The sequence below is a fragment of the Myotis lucifugus genome, unplaced genomic scaffold (genome assembly GCF_000147115.1).
Source record: "Myotis lucifugus unplaced genomic scaffold, Myoluc2.0 scaffold_305, whole genome shotgun sequence".
Taxonomy (NCBI): domain Eukaryota; kingdom Metazoa; phylum Chordata; class Mammalia; order Chiroptera; family Vespertilionidae; genus Myotis; species Myotis lucifugus.
This window is the reverse complement of record NW_005871353.1, coordinates 193,452-213,765: the sequence shown is the minus strand read 5'-3', so window position 1 is coordinate 213,765 and position 20,314 is coordinate 193,452. Positions and strand designations below refer to the sequence as shown.

The 20,314-nt window shown below is 37.2% G+C and overlaps 1 protein-coding gene across 4 annotated transcripts in view; it reads right to left on the bottom strand.

Annotated features, from left to right (window-relative positions):
* Window positions 1–20,314, bottom strand: part of KDM4C (lysine demethylase 4C) — a 282,134-nt gene that overhangs the window by 139,452 nt on the left and 122,368 nt on the right. For 3 of the 4 annotated variants that reach the window (XM_006100251.3, XM_023763877.1, XM_023763878.1), the window contains 4 exons: window positions 15,077–15,267; window positions 11,687–11,931; window positions 8,247–8,560; window positions 4,595–4,703 (listed from right to left, as the gene is read on the bottom strand). In XM_006100251.3, coding sequence (XP_006100313.1) covers window positions 4,595–4,703; window positions 8,247–8,560; window positions 11,687–11,931; window positions 15,077–15,267 — 859 coding nt within the window. The remainder of the gene's footprint in view (window positions 1–4,594; window positions 4,704–8,246; window positions 8,561–11,686; window positions 11,932–15,076; window positions 15,268–20,314) is intronic. The other variant, XM_023763876.1, reaches the window with a different exon arrangement.

The window sequence follows — 20,314 nt, the reverse complement described above, 5'->3', positions numbered from 1 at the left end:
GGTGGTCAGCACACGTCATAGTGACTGGTTATTTGGTTGTTCTGCTGTTCAATCTATTTGCATATTAGCCTTTTATTATATCCTATATAATAAAACCCTAATATGCAAATTGAATGGCGGAACAACGGGTCGCTATGATGCACACTGACCACCAGGGGCAGACACTCAACACAGGAGCTTCCCCCGAGTGGTTAGTACATTCCCACAGGAGGAGCTCTGCTCAGCCACAAGCTGGGCTGACAGCTGCAAGTGCAGCAGCGGTGGCGGGAGCCTCTCCTGCCTCCTCGGCAGTGCTAAGGATGTCCCCCGAGGGCTCCTGGGCTGCCAGAAGGATGTCTGACTGCCAGCTTAGGCCCCTTCCCCGGAGAGCGGCCCTAAGCCGGCAGGTGGACATCCCCCGAGGGGTCCCAGACTGCGAGAGGGCACAGGCTGGGCTGAGGGACCATTTCGTACACCAGGCCTCTAGTAAAGTATATTTCCTCAAGAAAAGACCTTGGCAACTGTGGAAATATTTTAATAATATTCAAAAATGTTCACATACTAGTACTATTATTGCAAAACTTTTCTCCTTAAGTTTCTACTCTCTTTTATTAGCACAACAAAAATTCCTACACTTTTTGATCTTGAATATGGTTCCCCAAAACAAAACATCAGCAGTAAAACAACAGACATCAGTGTAGAATTTAGAAGTCCATTTGATATATATAAAATGAAGTCACGTCATCATTTCCCAAAAACTAGGAACCTAAGACCCAAAAAAGAAAAAAAGAATAAATAGAAAAAGAATAAAACAACACTTTACACAATTAAAAAGATAATAAAGTGAGCCACTCACTCTCTGGGAGCCTATAAATGGACTTAACCCAAATACCTACCTCCCACGAAGTGAAAAGTCCCTTTCTAAAATCCATGACAATGGTCCCCAAATTTCGGCCTACAGAACATTGCCAGCCCCGGACTAAGTTTTCAATAGTCAGAGGCAAAATATGGAAAATGAAGATCATAAAGAAATCATAAAGTAAATTTTAAAATCTACAAAAACTTAGCAAACTCTGCATGCTTATTTTTGATCTTCACTGTTAGTTCCATGACCAAACAAAAGGTGGAAATAGAAATGGAGAAAATTTGGTACAAAATAAAAGATAATTCAATGCCCTGCATGGTTAAGACATCTTTGCCTCCTAGGAAAGGGAGTTGTGTACAAGTTGGAGGATATGTAAAGCAATACATTTGAGTTAAGTTGTACAAAATTACAGTTTTGTAGAAAAAAAAATCAAACATTACCAATTTCATCCGTTTCAACCAATGTAGTAATTTATTTTTTTCAAGATCTCAAGAATAGAATGACCAAACACTTGCAGTACCAAAAACTGTTCCTGTTCCTGTTATTTCCTTCAAGACTTTAAGAGCAACAATGCACACGTGAATTTAAGAGTCTGAGTCTTAGCTATCATTTTACAATCCCAACGCTCTCAGCACATTCAGACCTAAGACTTTATGTCAACCACATTTAGAAAAGTTTCAAGAGTGATTCTGAAAAGTATAGAAAGCAACCATATAAGTTAAAAACCTAACATTTTCCCTCTAATTCAATCAAACCCTTATGAAGCCACTAGCATAATAAAAGAAAGGTGTTTTTAATTTTTATCCCCTATATTACAGTAAAAGTCAATGCCAATGGGGCTCCTAATATAATTTATGGGCCAAAAAATAAGCTAAACTGAGAATGTTTGACTATTACTACACAGCTGAGTGCTAGATAAAATATCCATAACATCTGAATGCCAAAAACATCTAATGTTTTATTGTACACATAATGCAGGAAAACATTTGCTGTGATCTATCAACAAACATTCCAAGCCAATCTCCTTAGTAATCTGCTGAAGTTGCTGTTTTAAACAAACAGAAAATATAACTGTGCTTAAACAAACAGAAAATGTAACTGTTCTCATTCTGAAAGTATGATATTACCTCGTTAATAAGAATTGATACAAAAAGAAATCATTTTATAAAAATTAATAACATTTGGAGCATGACATGCAACAGTCATAAAACAGCATTTGTTTTCAAAATTGGCAGAGAACAGAAGTTTTACGTAAGGGAAACACTTATTGATTAGGGATGTTCCTATACTTCACTATTTTGCTTTTCAATGAAGGCTAGCACGGTGCATGAGGACTATATAGTATCCTCTCCTATTATAATTTCAAAGACCTTTAGAGTTTGAATGAAACTTTGGGATCACTAATAATCCAACCATTTCACCATACAGAGGAGTAAACATCTGATGAGCCTTAGAGATTCCATGATTTAGCTCTCAAAGGAGCAGCCATTAACAGCCAAGGAGAGACTAGAAGACAGGCAGGTCTCAGGTTCCCTACCATAAACCAGAGTCAAGTGCCCATTACTATCCAGCAAAACAAATAAATGGGTGCTTTTAATATTTAAAATGGAAATTTCATTTCATTTAATATTTAAAATAACATTTGTAAAGTCTGAATCAATAAATGACTTCATTATTACATTTGGTCAATATATCCTTAATAAAACCTTGACGTAAAATAAATAAAATGAAGACCAACAAATCTATACCAATACTCTTAGAAAGGAAGGAGCTATGCAGTGGTTCCCAAACTTATTTGGCCTACCACCCCCTTTCCAGAAAAAATATTACTCAGCCCCTGGAAATTAATTTTTTTTAAATTTTAATAGCAGTTACTCATCGCCCCCAAATGCACCTGTGGCCATCACCGCCCCCCTGGATCGCTGCAGCGCCCACTGGGGGGCGGTAGCACCCACTTTGGGAATCACTGAGCTATAGCATGCCAGGGGCAGGAGGGCATAATTCTCCCCAAAATATCTATCTACCAAAGGTAAAGTGAAACAGCCAATTCTAGACAATGTACCTTGTGTGAGGAGTAAGTGGAAAGTGCCCAAGAGTCAGCTTGTGCACCAGAAATAGCACTTACAGTGACTATTGACACAGGGAATATCAGGCAATCCCAGAAGAAAACAAAAATCTCCAACAAAGTGAAATCAGTGGGTAGTTCTAGTTTTTGGAATATACACTGGTTTAGTATTCAACTTCATCATAAACATGAGAGCTTTAATAAAAGGAGTGTGAAACAGAGAAAACCATTGGGAAAGTAATCAAACTGTGTCAGACTTGAGTTCCTGAGATTTTCCTTACTTAATTGCACTTAAATGTATACATTTTATTCTTTAAAATAACTGAGAACCTAGATTAAATGGGTTAAATAATGGTCAAACACCAATATAATCTCTAATTAAAGCATCAATTTCCATCTCTTCCATCTTTGTATTTAAATATTTAATCCATTACTAAATGAATTATAATATTAATAAAGATAGACTGTCCAAAAACTAAATTGCTGTTACATAGCCTGAAATATTCTCCTAATCAAACTCTCAAGGCATGCAAACATTACAGAGACAAGGATCAGGGTCTAAGCTGTCTTTAATTTCAAAGAGATGCTTAACAGCTCATTACAGTGTTGCACTTGCTGAATTGATGAGTTATAAAAAGTTATCCAGACAGTGCTCAGATTACAGAAAATCAGAGCCATAACCAAGGTTTTAATCTGAACTTGTCAATTTTCAAACTTGTAGGTGGGTCACCTCTGCACTTGGGTGAACGCAGTATGGATGGGTACCTGCATCTTTCAATCTTTCTGTATAACTATTCTAAAAATCATAAAATAATAGTTGAAGAGTAACAAATAGAAATTTAGTCCAATGGTGTTGAGCTCAGCATATTACCACAAGTTATTTCAGGATAGTTGAAGTGCCAAAAATCCACTCATGAACCTGTAGGTTAGGAACCCTAATAATTAATGACCAGTCCTCATATTTTACACAAAAGGAAACTGAAGCCAGAGAGAGGACTTGTCCAAAGGCAAAAACTTATAAGGGACAAGGCCAGGGCTCCAGTCAGAGAGTTTACTGTCCATGAGTCAACCAGATTCCTCTTCAAAGTGGGTTCAAAAAGATTTGGCAATTGCTTCTGCTAGATGCCCTGGAGACTTTAACAGGCAGTACTTATTTTTACTTTAAATTTCTGACTTGGAATGAGAAAGTATAAATGTGATAGTAGTCCTATGATTAAGAACTACTAGGGTAACTTTCTCGTCTTATCCTATCACCTATCCTTACACAAGCTCAAACCCAGGCATCAAGTCCAATTGTCCTCTGCCTATGCCAAGTCAGCTCTGGTTTGGTTTTTTCCCTAGTACATCCTTAACTAAGGATACAAGCTTGTAAGAGTCCAGCTTTGTGTGTCTGAGGGACTTATGTGGTCTTAGCTCTAATTCCCTACATCCACTCTAGTCCTGGCGTATTTCCCCCAAAGAGCCACAGCATTAGCTCTCCCCTTCCAATCTGGATGTCATTTCTCTCAGAATCCCCTCTGGAGATCCCTCATTGCTTGAGAGCTCAGCTATCACCCTCCTTCTGTGTTTTGCCATATACCAGGTATAAAAGGATATGGAAATACTGCATGTAGTTTCTTACTCAAGATGGTGTTCATAAATTTAAAAGATTCAAGTTTAAAATCCTGAAAACATCACAAGCCTACCTTCGTCACTAGTTGCCTGCTGCTTCACCAGAGTCATTGGGGATCTTGCTGGAGGCTTGCTCAGTGGATGGCGCCAACTTTTAGCTGTTTTGGTTTCGCCCTCTATTCTCTGATTACAAAACAAAAAATGGGGGAGAAACACAAGCAGTTAAAAACTTGTTTTAAACAAAACAATGATTTATAACAATTTAATTATGAAGAACTCTTGTACTTTTTTTACCTCGTAGGAAGTGAGCCCTTGTATTAAAAAAAAAATGTAAACCTTTAAGTAAAAAAATAGGAATCCATTCTATTAGCTATTTTACCAAAATTCCATTAACTATCCTTCCACTTCATATTAAAATACTATCTGTATGTAGTTCAGGGTAGGCTTATCAATCCAGCAATAAATTTAGCAATTAGCAAGTTTTCAAACATTCTTTAAAACTAACTTAAATTTAGGGTTATATATTCATAACAATATAGGACTGTGGCACATGGTCACATCCATGCTGGTCAAATGAGAATATATAGCATATTATTTTGCTTTCTATCCACACAGAAAACCACACTGCCAAATTGAGCCCATACACTTCCTTTTATTCAGACATGAATCATCACTTCTCTGAGGATTAAACACGAAATCAAAAGTGGTTTTTTCCAATATGATAAATTACTGTCATCTTGAAATCACTTACCTTTTTCTTTGTTGCTAATCCTCACCCGAGGATTTTTTTTTTCCATTGGTTTTTAGAGGGGGATGTGGAGGAGAGAAACATCAATGTGAGAGAGACACATTGATGGGTCGCCTTCCGAGCACCCCGACAGGGGACAGGGAACAAACCTGCAACCCAATACATGTTCTTGACCAGGAATCGAACCCTCGACCCTGTTTTGCTTGGGCTGATGCTCTAACTACTGAGCAACACAGGCCAGGGCTGAAATCACTTAAATTTTATAGAAAATATTTTGTCCTGGGTTCTGTAAACTACATTTTCTTTTCAAGGGTAGAGAAAAAAGGTTATGCATACCCTGACATCTTCCAGACAGAACCTACTTACAAGCTTTCTTGCCCATTCAATCCAAAAAAAGAAAAAGGTAGTGAGACTCCCATAGAGAGTTTGAAATTACTAGGTTTATATCAACAGTTCACTGGGGGAAAAGGACTCTCAGAAATTTTCCTGTTAGCTAAAACAGCAATGGCCAGAAGTGGAGAAACTACACTGACATCTGACAGCAAAACAGGATTTGCTGAAAAAACATGTGAACACATTCTAATCGAAGCTAGGAGAAGGAAAAGTGAAACAGGATCTGTGGTTTGGGAAATTATAACTTAGTCAACAACAAAATATTTATTAAACCCTTACTATAGGCCACACTGTTCTAAAAACTGGGTTACAACAAGAAAAAGTACACTAGCCCCTGCTTTCAAGGAGTGTGCTCTATAGAAGGGAGGAGCCCAGACAATAAGCAAGTAAAAAGTAAATCTCTATCAGGAACTAATAAGCAAATATGCAGTAAAGAAAAAATAAAATAGGACAAAGAAATGGAAGGAGATAGGGCGGGGCTGTTTCCTACAGGTCAACGGAGAAGGCCTTTCAGGTGAGGAGACAATGGAGTGAATCCTTGAGTGCAGTGAAGGAGCGATGCACTCAGGTCTCTGAGGAAGGAGTATGTTGGTCAGCAGGAATAACAGGTAAAGTGGTAACATATTTGGCATATTTCATGGGGCCCAATTATAGACAGAGAGACAATGTTCAAAAATTAACCTAGCCCTAACCAGTTTGGCTCAGTGGATAGAGCGTCAGCCTGCGGACTGAAGGGTCCCAGGTTCGATTCCGGCCAAGGGCATGTGCCTTGGTTGCGGGCACATCCCCAGTAAGGAGTGTGCAGGAGGCAGTTGATCGATGTTTCTCTCTCATCGATGTTTCTAACTCTCTATCCCTCTCCCTTCCTCTCTGTGAAAAATCAATAAAATATATATTGAAAAAAAAATTAACCTAGTATTTCTTGAGAAGATTTACTACAGCTGATTGCTACCAGAATACACATAGTATTACACTGGATAGGAAGAAACACTGCTCAAAACCACACAAACATGAGATGGATGTGTATTACTTAGAGGGGCTGTCTGACACCATGGTGTAAGAAAAGAGTACTAATCCTGCCCTGGCTGGTGTGGCTCAGTTGGTTGAGTGCCACCTATGGAGGGGTTGCCAGTTCGATTCCCAGTCGAGGCACATACCCGGTTTGCAGGTTCAATCCCTGGTTGGGGTGTGTACAGGAAGCAACCTATCCTTGTTTGTCTCTCAAATACATGTTTCTCTCTCTCTCTCTCTCTCTCTCTCTCTCTCTCTCTCTCAAGTCAATAAAAACATTTTTTAAAAAGGAATATATAATCACAAATAAAATGATAAAGGTTCTTTGGTCAAATTAGAAAATTGATTTATATATTATTTAACATTTTTAAACTACATATAAGTAAAATATTCCAAGTGGATTTCCTTGTCTAATCTCCCTTGCTACTCAAAGATACGAAAAGGACTGTGGTGATTGAAATGAAAAGGAGGAATGAAGAAGTGGGTCTGTTCAGGGGCCCACTCTATCAGCTCCCACAATTGAGGCTCTTTTTACTCATCCACTTGAATTCCTTCATCAAGTTACACAGGTCAAAGAGGTTAATGAATTCTGATAATCACTATACATAGAGTGTGTGATTGCCTGATCCACTCACAACCTTATAGTCACAGCAACAGTTTATGCTGAAACCATATGACATTAACATCATATGAGAACATATGAAAAACAGGGCGGTCCTATGCAAACAGATAGAATGGAGAGCTTGGTAATCAAGAGGGGTCTTGAGTTTTCCAAGAGGTAAATGGCCTGTTTCTGGTAGTGGGCAGGGCCAGAAAGGTCAGCCTGGCCCTGGAGTCAGAGTCCATGAGGAACGTATCAGGGGGAGGCGTGACCAGGGGGTCTACTGTTAAAGTAGAGGCTATGGGACTTAAAGGAATTAACTGTTGGCAGGAGGAGATCAAAGCCCTGAAGGTAACTCATCTCCAGTCTGGTTAACATTGCAGGTAATAGAACCATTCTGTATCTTGACTATCAATGTCAATATACTGTGATATCTTCGTATAGTTTTCCAAGAAGTCACTATTGGGGGAAACTGGCTACACAGGAGCTTTCTGTACTATTTCTTATAAGTACACTAGAGGCTTGATGGATGAAATTCGTGCAAGAATAGGCCTTCCTTCCCCCAACTGCCGGCACGGGCTTCCCTCTGGCACCCAGGACCTGGGCTTCCCACGCAGCCCAGCTTCGTCCAGACGGTCGTCCAGAAGGATGTCCGATCTAATTAGATTATGCTTTTATTATTATAGATATGAATGTATAATTATCTCAAAATAAAGAGTTAAATTTTAGAATAATTTAAAAATAAAATTAAGCTCCAACATGTGGCAAAAAGTTCTATGCTTTCTGAATTATCACCATGGGAGCCAGAGCTCACAGAAGGCTTACCTCCCAATCATGGAAGAAAATATGATGAAGACCCATACATTGTGAAATGTTATTTCTGGCCTATAGCAAGATTCAGATGCACAGCACAGCTTTCAGAAAGTCCTCTCATCACACAATAAATACAGTAAAAACAGACATTGCCACATACACTGGGGACTCTGAAACCATTCCTCTCTCCACTGGGGACCGCTGGGACTTCCCCAGGTTCAAGGCCACTCACACGGCTTTCCACATTACTGCCCTCTCCTTCTGTCAACCAACTGTTACTCTCAGGCACTGAGGAGCACAACTCTGGTAACTTTGGCCATGGATGTTTGGGTGGGTCTGATTCCTTGGGGGTCAAATGGCCAATAGATATAGAATCAGCAGTTTCTCTGGTGTTCGAAGATGGAATTATGGCATAGGCTTGGTCATCCTTAGTTTTTATTTCCTCCTTCACAGATGTACTTAAGCAGCTGTTTCCTGAGGAGTAAAACAAAAGACTTAATAAATCTTGCATTGTGTTATTAGTGAGTACAATTGTTAAACTATTCTCAACTAACTTTCTATCTTCCAACTTCCCCTGTACTAGTAAACTTCCACAGACAAAGGTAGAAAAGGTCATGGTAGCATCATGCAGCCTTCATAGTTGTTAAGGTGAGACCTTGGAGTTTGGCTAAAGAATATACTTACTGACAAAATAAGGGATTAAAAAGAGGTTCTACTACAGACAAAAGCTAGGACAACAACAATAATTATCCAAAGCAATAGCAATTTGAAATATTTCTAAAAATAAGAATTATATTCTAATATATGATGCTAACAGGTGCTACTGAGGAAACATTCCAGTTCAGAGGATGTATGTAAAGAGCACATGTAAGGCTAAGTAGATACAGTAAAAGTTATTTCCTACACTAATGCTGTATCATACAATGATCATAAGCACTTCTCCACTGCCATCTCTATTCACCCTCCTCCCTCCCTTACACACACACATGCATTATTTCACCTGTCACATACAGCTGTGGTGCTGAACCTAGACACATCTTCTATTTAAGTGTTCTGCCAGGTCTCTAAACCTGAGGTTAAAATGCAAGGAAATGTGTAATAAAACTGTGTGCCCTTGGCCTAAGTGACCCAGTAATTAAACTATGGTAACAGACTATAAACAAATAGCCATATGTTTTGCATAACCGTCTTCTCTGCACTGCTTGTGCTGTTTCCTTCTCTGCCTGCTCCACCTTCCTACCTCCTATCCATTTATCTCAAGTCAATTCATTACCACCTACTTCAAGAAACACTGCCAGTCCAGCCTCCTGTCTCTTCAGGATCTTTCCCTGGTATACCAGCAACATTCTATGCAATCTCTAACATGGCACTTACCACACTGGCTATCCACTAAAGTATAAACTCATTGAAGAAAGGTCTATGATTTAAACTCTATTAATAAAGACATTTCAAGAGCAAAAGGTAATAAGCATGGAGAAGCAGCTGAAGGTCAGATGAATTAGGATTATGATAAGGACTTTTTTTACACTGTAAGTGGAATATGAATAAAAAAGAAAGAAGTGGGGATAAGACCTAAGCTACACAAGACAAAGGAGCCAGCAGTGCATGCTCACCTTCTGGGGAGTAGCCCCACCAGTTCCTTTCCCCTTTCCTTCCCCACAGGTATGCACCTCCTAAACCCTAAAGGACCCCATGAGGCTTGCAACCAGGGGAGCAATGGGCAGTGGCCCCTTGTACCACACTAACCCCTGAACCTGATCCCAAAGCCCCCTTTTCTCTAATTGCCCAGAGAGCTAGGGCAGCCCAGCCTAGGCTCTCCATTGCTTCTTCTATGCTAAGCCCTTTCTCGTTCTACTGTCCCCAGCTTTAATGAATGTTCCCACATAGTAAGTAAGTAAGTAAGTAAGTAAATAAATAAATAAATAAATAAATAAGCAAGCTAGTAGTTTTCAAAGATCACTGCCATATAGAGAACTGACTAGCAGACGTTTCTAGAGTGGACACTGGCAAAACAGGAAGGAAGCAATTTCTACAATAACCCAGGCAAGAGATAACAGTGTCTTAAAGGAGGAGAAAGCAGGGCAGGGGCGGGGGAAGGCAATGGCTGGATTCGAAGAGTCTACGATTGAAAGACAGACTGGTGGAGGGGTACAAGAAGAAGATAGGAATTACCAATAAGCTCGATTAGTAAAAGGACAAATGCCCCAACATATATTAAAGCGCCAAAGTATTAAAGCAGTTTCAGAGATATATGCAGTTTCAAGGGAAAAAGCAAAGTAGTTGAGACTTGCAGATGATGGCTTTAGGATAGAGGAACAGCCAGGGACTACACATACCATTTTCCAAGACTAAGTAACATTTGTTGTTCTTTTTTATTTTTTTTAATTCTTTATTGTTGAAAGTATTACATATGTCTCCTTTTTACCCCATTGACCTCTCCCCGACTGCTCCCGCCCCCAGCACAGGCCCTCACCCCCCACTGTCTGTGTCCATTGGTTATGCTTATATGCAAGCATTCAAGTCCTTTGGTTGCTCTCTTACCCCCCACACCCCACCCCTCTACCCACCCCTGTCTTCCCTCTAAGGCAGTGGTTCTCAACTTGGCTGCACATTAGAATCACCTGGGAATCTTTTTAAAATCCTGATTTCTGGGCCTCATCCTCCGGAAATTCTGTTTCTTTGTTACTAATGTTGTGGCCCCATCCCATAACAAAGAAACAGAATTTCCAGAGGATGAGGCCCAAAAATCAGGATTTTAAAAAGATTCCCAGGTGATTCTAATGTGCAGCCAAGGTTGAGAACCACTGCTCTAAGGTTTGACAGTCTGTCTGGTGCTTCTATGTCTCTGAATCTATTTTTGTTCATCAGTTTATGAGTGAAATAAGCCAGATCAAGAAAGATAAGTATCATATGATCTCACTCATTTGTAGAATATAATGAACAACATAAACTGTTCTTCTTTTTTAAAACTTTATTCTTTATTTTTTGTCTTAAAATTAAGTCAAAAACTAAGAATTACCTATATTTTTTTTCTCTATTCTATATGAGCTCAAGAGAAGCTTTCTAAAAATGTAGTGTATATTGTAAATTGAGTTGCACAAAAAATATTTTTTTCATTTTAGAATCTTTTTCTTAATATATTTTTATTGATTTCGGAGAGGAAAGGAGAGGGAGAGAGAGATAAACATCCATGATAAGAGAGAATCACTGATCAGCTGCCTCCTGCACACCCCCTACTGGTGATCATGCCCGCAACCCAGGCATATGCTCTTGACTGGAATGGAACCCGGGACCCCTTAGACCGCAGGTCAAGGCTCTATTCACTGAGCCAAACTAGCTAGGCCATTTTAGAATCTTTTTTATTAAACCACACAGGACCTGCTGGCTGTATGTCTCACAATTCCACTCCATGTAGCAGGGGTGCTCCTGACCTTTACAGCACTCCCTTAGCTTCCTGACTGAATTACCCCATAACTCTAGAAGGCTTCTTGGTTAAGCTATGTGGAAAAGTGACATATCTGTCCCAGTGAACATAGATCAAAGGCACAAGATCATCAACCACCTACTAGTTATATGTGAAAAAATCAGCCAGCTTCTCACCTGAGAGCCCAATATTATCTAATAGATTCTGGTCCAGCTGCATCCTCCTAGCAGAGGCCACTCCCTCTGAAGGTGCTTCTATGTTCTCCAGCTTCACTGCTGCTTCTGGCTGTTCACTGACCTTGAGGTCGTCTGGGTCTGGGTCTGGGTCAGGGGTAGGGCCCTGTGCCCCATCGACTGCAGCTGACACTTCCTCATCCTCCTCATTCTTAGGCCGCTTAGAGTGAGAACTAGTGCACTGGAAGCTATTAACAAGAGAAGCTGTGGTCAGAGCAATGTTTGCAAAGAACAGGATAAAACATACCAATGCAAATGTTATTTTCACTTACTGAAAGAAGAAAAAAATTGATAGTTTTTTCAATTATTGTACAGAGATTATCTTCACAATTAAAAGATTAATTTTAATGTTGAAATCTTAAGTTTTAACAACAATTCACTGAAAATTAAAATTAAGCCCTAGCCAGTTTGGCTCAGTGGCTAGAGCATCAGCCTGCGTACTGAAGGGTCTGGGTTCCATTCTGGTCAACAGCACATGCCTGGGTTGCAGGCTCGATCCCCAGTAGGGGGCATGCAGAAGGCAGCCAATCAATGATTCTCTCTCATCATGGAAGTTTCTATCTCTCCCTCTCCCTTCCTCTCTGAAATCAATAAAAATATATTACTTTTTAAAATTAAAACAATGGTAAATAATTGATTATTAAATACTGTTGGGGGAAGTCTTTGTTAAAAGTTTATAACAATATTGAAAGAAATCTAAAAATAAAAAGAAAGTGAAAAATGATGACATGGGGGAAATCTAATCAATAAATCAAGTGTTATTTAGGTAATGAGAAACAAAGAAGAAAATGAGAAGAGCCCATAAAGCCATTGTTAAAATCTGTGTAGGTTTGCATTCCAAGGTGAACAGGTGACCACATTTCCCAGAATTTTGTGTAATTCTTAAGTTTTCATTAAAATCATTAAAAATAAATGCCAAATCATCATTAGCTAAAGGAAATAAGAAGAAGGACGATCAACTGTATATATTTGATGTTTATATCAACTTATTATTTTCAGAGTGGACACCATTTTTAATTTTTTCCTCTTTCAGTATTTTCCAGCAAGTCACTTGATAGCTTTGTCATAGATACCTTTTGTATATGACACAACATTTCTAACACTCATTTAGGAAAAACTGCAATTCAAATCAAAGCAATATGTATTTCAGTGCCCCCAAATATATACACATAGACACACAAACAGCACAAAAGAAGACAGGAAAGGCAGAGATCTGAGATAAAGGGGTAGCCTTGGACAACCTATGTAAATTGGCTTTGGCTGTTGCTGGTAGTGACAGTACTAGTACCAGCATCACCATTATCATGTGTACTGAGAACCCATGCACTGGCCTATGTAGAAAATCTTCATATTACTAAAAGGATAGTACACGTAAAGTTAGATGACTGACATCTCTTCGAGATTTCAATGAATCATTCCCTTCATCAGATTTCCCTAGATAGGGCTTTACTTAAGGGAGTCAGAGAACTATGATCAAGCCGCAAAGCTGAGCATAATCAACAAGCCCCTTAACATTAGCTTTTCAAACTAAGTGAGTAAAGTCCACTGATTATTTTAACCTGATGAAGGCATTTCAAATCTGTTCCATGTCATGGATCTATGTCAACCCGAAAGGGCCACTGTGGTTAGTAACTAGGAGACCAGATCATACCTCTAAAGCATTATATTTTTTCTGACCATTAAAGAGCAATTCTCAACAAAATCTACTGGTGTTTCTTCTGAACTCAAGATTAATTACTGCCCCCTCCCAAAGCTAGTGTCCTTCGTAATGTGGATTAACATGTTTATCAAAGGCATTGACTCTCTAAATCTGTGTTTCCCAAACTTTTTTTTAATGCAACCCGTAGTAAGTTATACATTCTAGATGGTGACACAACACACACATACACACATACTCACACATGTCATGAGTTAATACTTACCCTTCCCACACAGGAAGGACTATGATACTTTTTATTCTATTTTACTTCCTAATTTAAAAATATTGTTTCTAACCTACTAAATTGCTCTGAAAACTAACAGTTTGAAAAATCACTGCTATAAACTATAGGGTGAAATAGAACACCTCAGTTTGAGTCCTGCTACTAATTCTGTGCCTCAGGGATTTCTCTCATAAAATGCGGAAGTTTGACTCCATGTTCTTAAGGTTCCTCCGCTCACTACCATTCTAAAATAGCAGAAAATAAATGTCAGGAAAAATAAAAGAGAATCAGAAAATGAGCATCAAAAGTGTGGGCAAAGATTTAAAATTACAGTGTTATTTTAGTTAATAGCAAAAAAACTGGAAACAAGCTACAGGTCCAAACACAGGGGATTAGATAAATACATGCAGTCATTAAAAATCACGTTGTAGCAAATCATTTGATTACATTAAAACACTCACAAAACTGGTCATCAAATTGTTAATAGAGCATCGCCCCAATTTTAGAAAGGCATATAATACTATATGATATAGAATCAATATATATGTAAAGGATATATACAAATGTTAACACTGGGTTATCTCTGGATTGTGAGGTTATGAGTGATTTGGGATTCCTTCATTATTCTTTTCCTTATTTTACAAATTTTCTCCAATGCACAAATATTACCTTTACAATCTGAAAGAAAAACAATGAGTAATATTGGAGAGTAAAAATGTAATATAACTCTGGAAAACATCAAGAGCCTAAAAATGTTGCCTGAGGACCTGAGCAACATAACACATACCCTATTCAATGGGTTTTAAACTAGCTAGATGCCCATGACAGGTGTAAAAGCTTCTGAAATGGCCCTGGCCACGAAAATGGAATGTAGAATAAAGTTCACGGGGACAACCATGCTACAGAAACACCACATGCTTGGCTTTCTATCTCATAAAAGAATAAAACCAAGTGTATAAAATGGGGCAAAAAATAGGTATCCCGATGAGAAAATTAATATCAAATGAAGAAGAAAACTACTGAAGTCAGAAAGAAAATCAGTAGCAAAATGAAAAGGTTGGAAATCAAGCTACTGAAGTTAATAAAAATATGGAGATGAAATAAAGAGCACCACCAATACAACTTTAAAATACGTTAGTGTAAGAGATCCAAGAGGTTCTAGTATTGTTTTACTTGCCATGTGTAACAACTTCAAGAATATTCTCAAACACAAAATACAATTCTTTTTACTTCTATTTATTTATTACATTTCTCAAGAATTAAAATATTTTGTCTCAAATTTTCAGTAAGATATTATGTAAACTTATGAGGAATAAATTTTCAGCAAAGCAAAAAGTCTTTGAGAATATCACATCATAACCCATTTTAACTGCATAAGTACAAGTGTGATGGGGGAGGCTGGGACCGTTACCTCCTGGATGCTCTTATTTTCCTCCTCCTTTGCAGCCATGCTTTTACTTCAGGGGTGGTTTCCGGAGTAGGCTTTGTGTGATCAATGGTGTATATATCCTTTCCTTGTTTCCAAAGCTGGTATCTGTCTGGCTGAAATTTCTTCACAAAAATATCCATTGAAATTTTCACCATGTCATTCCTGCAGGTGCACTGAAACACAGAGGGGATGTTGTGCTTTAAACATTTCATAGCTACATGAAGTCACACTGAGTCCTACTTTAAATGTGACGCACAAGAATATTTAGTCACCACATAAATGAGGATGTTTTACATTTTCCAATATTCAGTGAGGGGTAAATTCAATTTCTTCTAAAGCAGCAGTTCTCAACCTGTGGGTCGCGACCCCTTTGGGGGTCAAACGACCCTTTCACAGGGCTTGCCTAAGACCATCGGAAAACACATATATAATTGCATACTGTTTTTGTGATTAATCACTATGCTTTAATTATGTTCAATTTGTAACAATGAAATTGGGGGTCACCACAACATGAGGAACTGTATTAAAGGTCGCGGCATTAAGAAGGTTGAAAACCACTGTTCTAAAGGGAGGCGAGAACCTGCATATTCACACTCATAAATGGTAAAATAATATGCTCAAAGGCATGGTAGAGTTGATAGGGAACTGTGTACCAGGAACAACTAAAAGGAAAGTGCACTCATTCAAAAGCATGCCTGCAACAGAAGGATTAACCACTCTCCCTTCAAAAGGCTGTATAAGTGAGCTGAATGCTGAAAGGTCTGTGAAGCTGAAAACCTGGGTTCACAAACAGAAGTAGCCAATGAATGTGATTAGAATAATTAAACCAATGGGAAGAGGTAAATTTTCTTCAAGATAAATTTTAATCACATTATGTTTATTAACAAACATACTCTCAAAAAGTGGCCAACCATTAGGAACAAAAGAAGAGTCTCTTCTACATCATATCACATAAAACGCACCCATTACAAAACACTACTACAAACATAGCCACTAGGAAAAAAGAAATAGTATTAAAGTGAGTTCAAAGAAAAGATTATTTTGAATCCACTAAGACTTTGATTTTCATGGCTATATACTTACCTAGCACCTAGCAGTCATATCTTATAAAGCACATTTCCTATAAAGACTTCACACAGGTTAAATTTCATCCAGCCCAAACTTCATCCAACAGGACAGACATTAATAAAATAGTGGTGCAGAATTGTCTCAAAGGTGTAACTATTATACATTGGCAAACCCTAACACACTGGGCAACAGACTGGTTGACTCAACAACAGCTTTGAAACTCAATATTTTGTTGATCCAGTCTCTGCTAGCACCAATTCATCTTTACAGCTGTCACTTTAATCTCCCCCAAATGTCTTGTAATCTTTTGTATCTGGGTTCAATAGAGTGTAATCACACTTTAGAATTGTCTCAATTCCTGAGCTGGGCATTCAAGGACTCCAACATTTAATTCCACCAGTAAAATTTCCAGGTTTCTCTCCCATTGCCAGTAAACATGAATATTCCTCTTCAACCCAAGTATAGTCACGGGAGCCCAAGTGCCACAAATGCTTCCTCACCTCAGCACTACTGCTCCTACCACAAAGCCCTTCTGCTCACCATTCTGCTATCCAAAGAAAATTCATAATAAACACTGGAAGGAAATTGTATCGAATGTCTGCATGTGGTACTATTAATCTACATCACTGCTTTCTATTGTTACGTACAGAGAGAGTTCTAAGTCATTTTGTTGTACTCATCTTGGCTTAGAAATATGGAAAATGAGGATCCTGGGAAATTTTAATATATTTGGTTTAAGATGTAATATTTCCATTAAAGAAAAAAATATAAGTTTAGACTCATCAGTAGAAACTTTCTTATAGTTTTATAGTGTTACTAATACTTGCTTCATGAAAAATAAAATTGAGTGGACAATATAGGTACTGTAAGTTTCTTTGGCAAGGAGAATTCTGTCTCACATATTTCAATTTCCCATGACCCTTTCCCAGAAGTCTTGAATTTTATAAATATACAACAAGATCTACCACTCCGCTGACTGCCTGACTCACTGTAAGTACAATAGATAAATATTATCTTTAATTTTAAACATTCAGAAATAAAGTAAAACATACTCAAAATAATGAAAGAAACAATGTCAGAGTCAAAAACAATAAGCTTCAGCAGCACAGTGAAAATCTACTCTTGTTAATACTGGAAAATAATAACATTCATCTCTAAACCCCTATGAAGATTGAATGAGATTATCTAAGAGAATGCACAGTAGGAAATGAAGATATTAACAGTCTCATTTAGAAATAAAGAAACTTAGTGACTACATATTGATACAAAGAGCAATAACCAGAAACAGGTAAAACTTTTCAAGCAAACTATTTTTTAAATGAAGTCAAAATACTAATATGAATGGCTTTTGTTGCTTTTCCTCTTAAGAACATACATATTAATTGTAAATGTTAAGTTCAGATTTAAAGAGAATTATCAGGAGTCTGTATACATTGAATTTTTCTGTGTTCACTATCCTAAGATTTATTATACAGAATCATGATTATTTTGTTCCTGTCTCCAGGAAGTCAAATTCATGATCTCCATTATTTATACTGAAAACCAATCATCTAATTTAAATATAAAAATATTTTTTAAAATAAGCAACTTTCTAAGACACAAAATAGTAAGTTAGAATTTGAATTATAGAATTAGAAATTTCATATAACCAAAATATAAGATTAAAAAATAAGAAGGTAATACTTAACAAACACCTAAAGTATTACTGTACTATATGTTTTTGTGACATGCAGCATGACTAATTTTTTAATTGCTTTTATGTACAAAGGAAGGCTTTGAAGGTATGCAAATTACTCTGCTTTTCAATATATTTACAACAATCAAAATGATAATTAGGAAAGAACAAAGGGAAAAAATACCTTAAAAAACAACAAAGTAAGCCTCTTGATGTACCTGTTAAGGTTGTTATATGGTTGTTAAATGGATGTTATGAGTTCAATTGTGTCCCCCTGCAAAGGTATGTTAAAATGCGAACCCTTCAGTCTATCAGAATGAGACCTTATTTGGAAATAGGGTTATGACCGAAGTAATTACTTATGGTCATATTGGTGTATGAAGATGCAGTTACCCAGGAAAGATGTGTGGAGGATCCTCTTATCTGATGGCGTGGGCACCCATGAGTTATACAACAGACCAAAACAGTTTTTAAAAATTTTTCAGAAATGCTGCTAGCCTGGACTCAAAGGGACAGAGGAAGCATGAAATGAAGGAAAATGATTCTAATGGCAAAGCCACAATGAAGAAGACTGAGCCTCAGGCTCTCATCAGGCTTTACAGAGCACATAGAGATAGCCAACAGACATATGAGGAGCTGCTCAACATCACTAGTCATGAGGGAAATGCAAATTAAAACCACAAAGGGGAATAGCAACACTGATGAGAATGGCCATCATCAACAAATCCAACAAACTACAAGTGTTGGTGAGGATGTGGGGAAAAGGGAACCCTTGTGGGGTTGACAACTGATGCAGCCACTATGGAAAACAGTACAGAGATTACTCAAATAATTAAAAACAGAGCTTCCATATGACCCAGCAATTCAACTTCTGGATATTTATTTTATATATATATATTACTTTGAAAAGATATGTGCATACCTATGTTCAATGCAACATTATTTTCAATAGCCAAAATATGGAAGCAACCTAGGTGTACACTGATAGGTAAATGAATAAAGAAGATGCGATGTGAAGATGGAATAGGTTTATACTACATCATACCAAACGTATAGAAGAGAAAGGCCCAGCTCTTTGGGAAATTGCCATACTGTTAACTCACACTAAATTTATAGATGTCCAGGAATCTGAAAACTTACTCTGCTATACTAAGCATAGTTATTTCTGGTTCCAAATATAATTGAGGGACGATATTTTGCAATATGCACTCAATAAACTAGTCTTTCTGATCAGTATTTTCTAGCATTATGTTCCAATGAAGAAGCCACTTAACTTTTAAGGAGTTTAATCAATTATTTGATGAGAAACATGGCCTAATTTAGAGTTGTTAAATAAAACAAATTTAGAAAATAATACAGTTAGTAAATCCAGCATCTATTGATATTAATCTATTTATAGAAATACCTAACCTAATGAAATACTACAAAAATTGATAAATTTTTTCTTTGCATGTTCACCAGACAACAAAAAAAGTATTTAATATGTGAATTAACTACAAAAAATACAAAGGGATCAATTTATATTGGAATTCCTCTAAATAAATTCCAAAAGGTGAGTACTAGTAAAATATTCTACTTCTGTAGCCCATTCATTCTTTTATCATAAAATTTTCATTACCAGTTACAAACTCGAACTGAATTTCACCCTCTTTGGAGTACTCCCAACGGACTAGTATTTCTTAGCTGGCTTAAGAAATTAGAAATTTTATTCTAAAAAGTTACATTCAAAAAGGGGAATTCAGAATCAGTGTAATAAATGTAGATGAATCTAGCATGCATTATGCTGAACTAAAAAAGCCAGAGTTTTTTAAAGTCCACAATGATGGTTATTCCAACAAATTAATGAATATGACTATGTTTAATATGATTAATAAGCAGTAGCCACATTTCTCTTTCTGCTTGATGAATCCTGGTCTGAGTTTAGCTCCTTTAGCTCTTCTAGTTATTAATTACTTAAAATTGGGGACACAATGAATCATCTTCTCCATATAAAAATGCTTTCCTAGCTCTGTCACAGGGGCTCAAAATCAAAGTGTGTAAATATACTGGACTCCACAAAAACTGAAGTAAACTCAAAATGCTGTTGTAAACCAAATAAATTTTTTAAATTTTCAGTTTTTACTCAAATACTTATATTTTACAGAATGTTTTTTCAGAGATGGTAAAGATGTGTGATACTTCTGATAACGAATCAAAGCTTAAAAATATTACAAGAAACTAATGTAATAATAAAATAGAAAATGCTATTTCCTGCCAATTTCTATCTATGGAACATACTGGGCACCCACCACTATTTACCCACCTTATTATGTAATTGTCAACTATAACACTGATTCATTTCATCTACATACCTATTCAATCATTGCTCATGTGTACATGTGACCTCTTACACAAATAATTTGGGGATAAAATTATTATAATTACTTTGACAATATATAAGAATAATTTTAATGCAGGAAATTGAGTTTTTAAATATT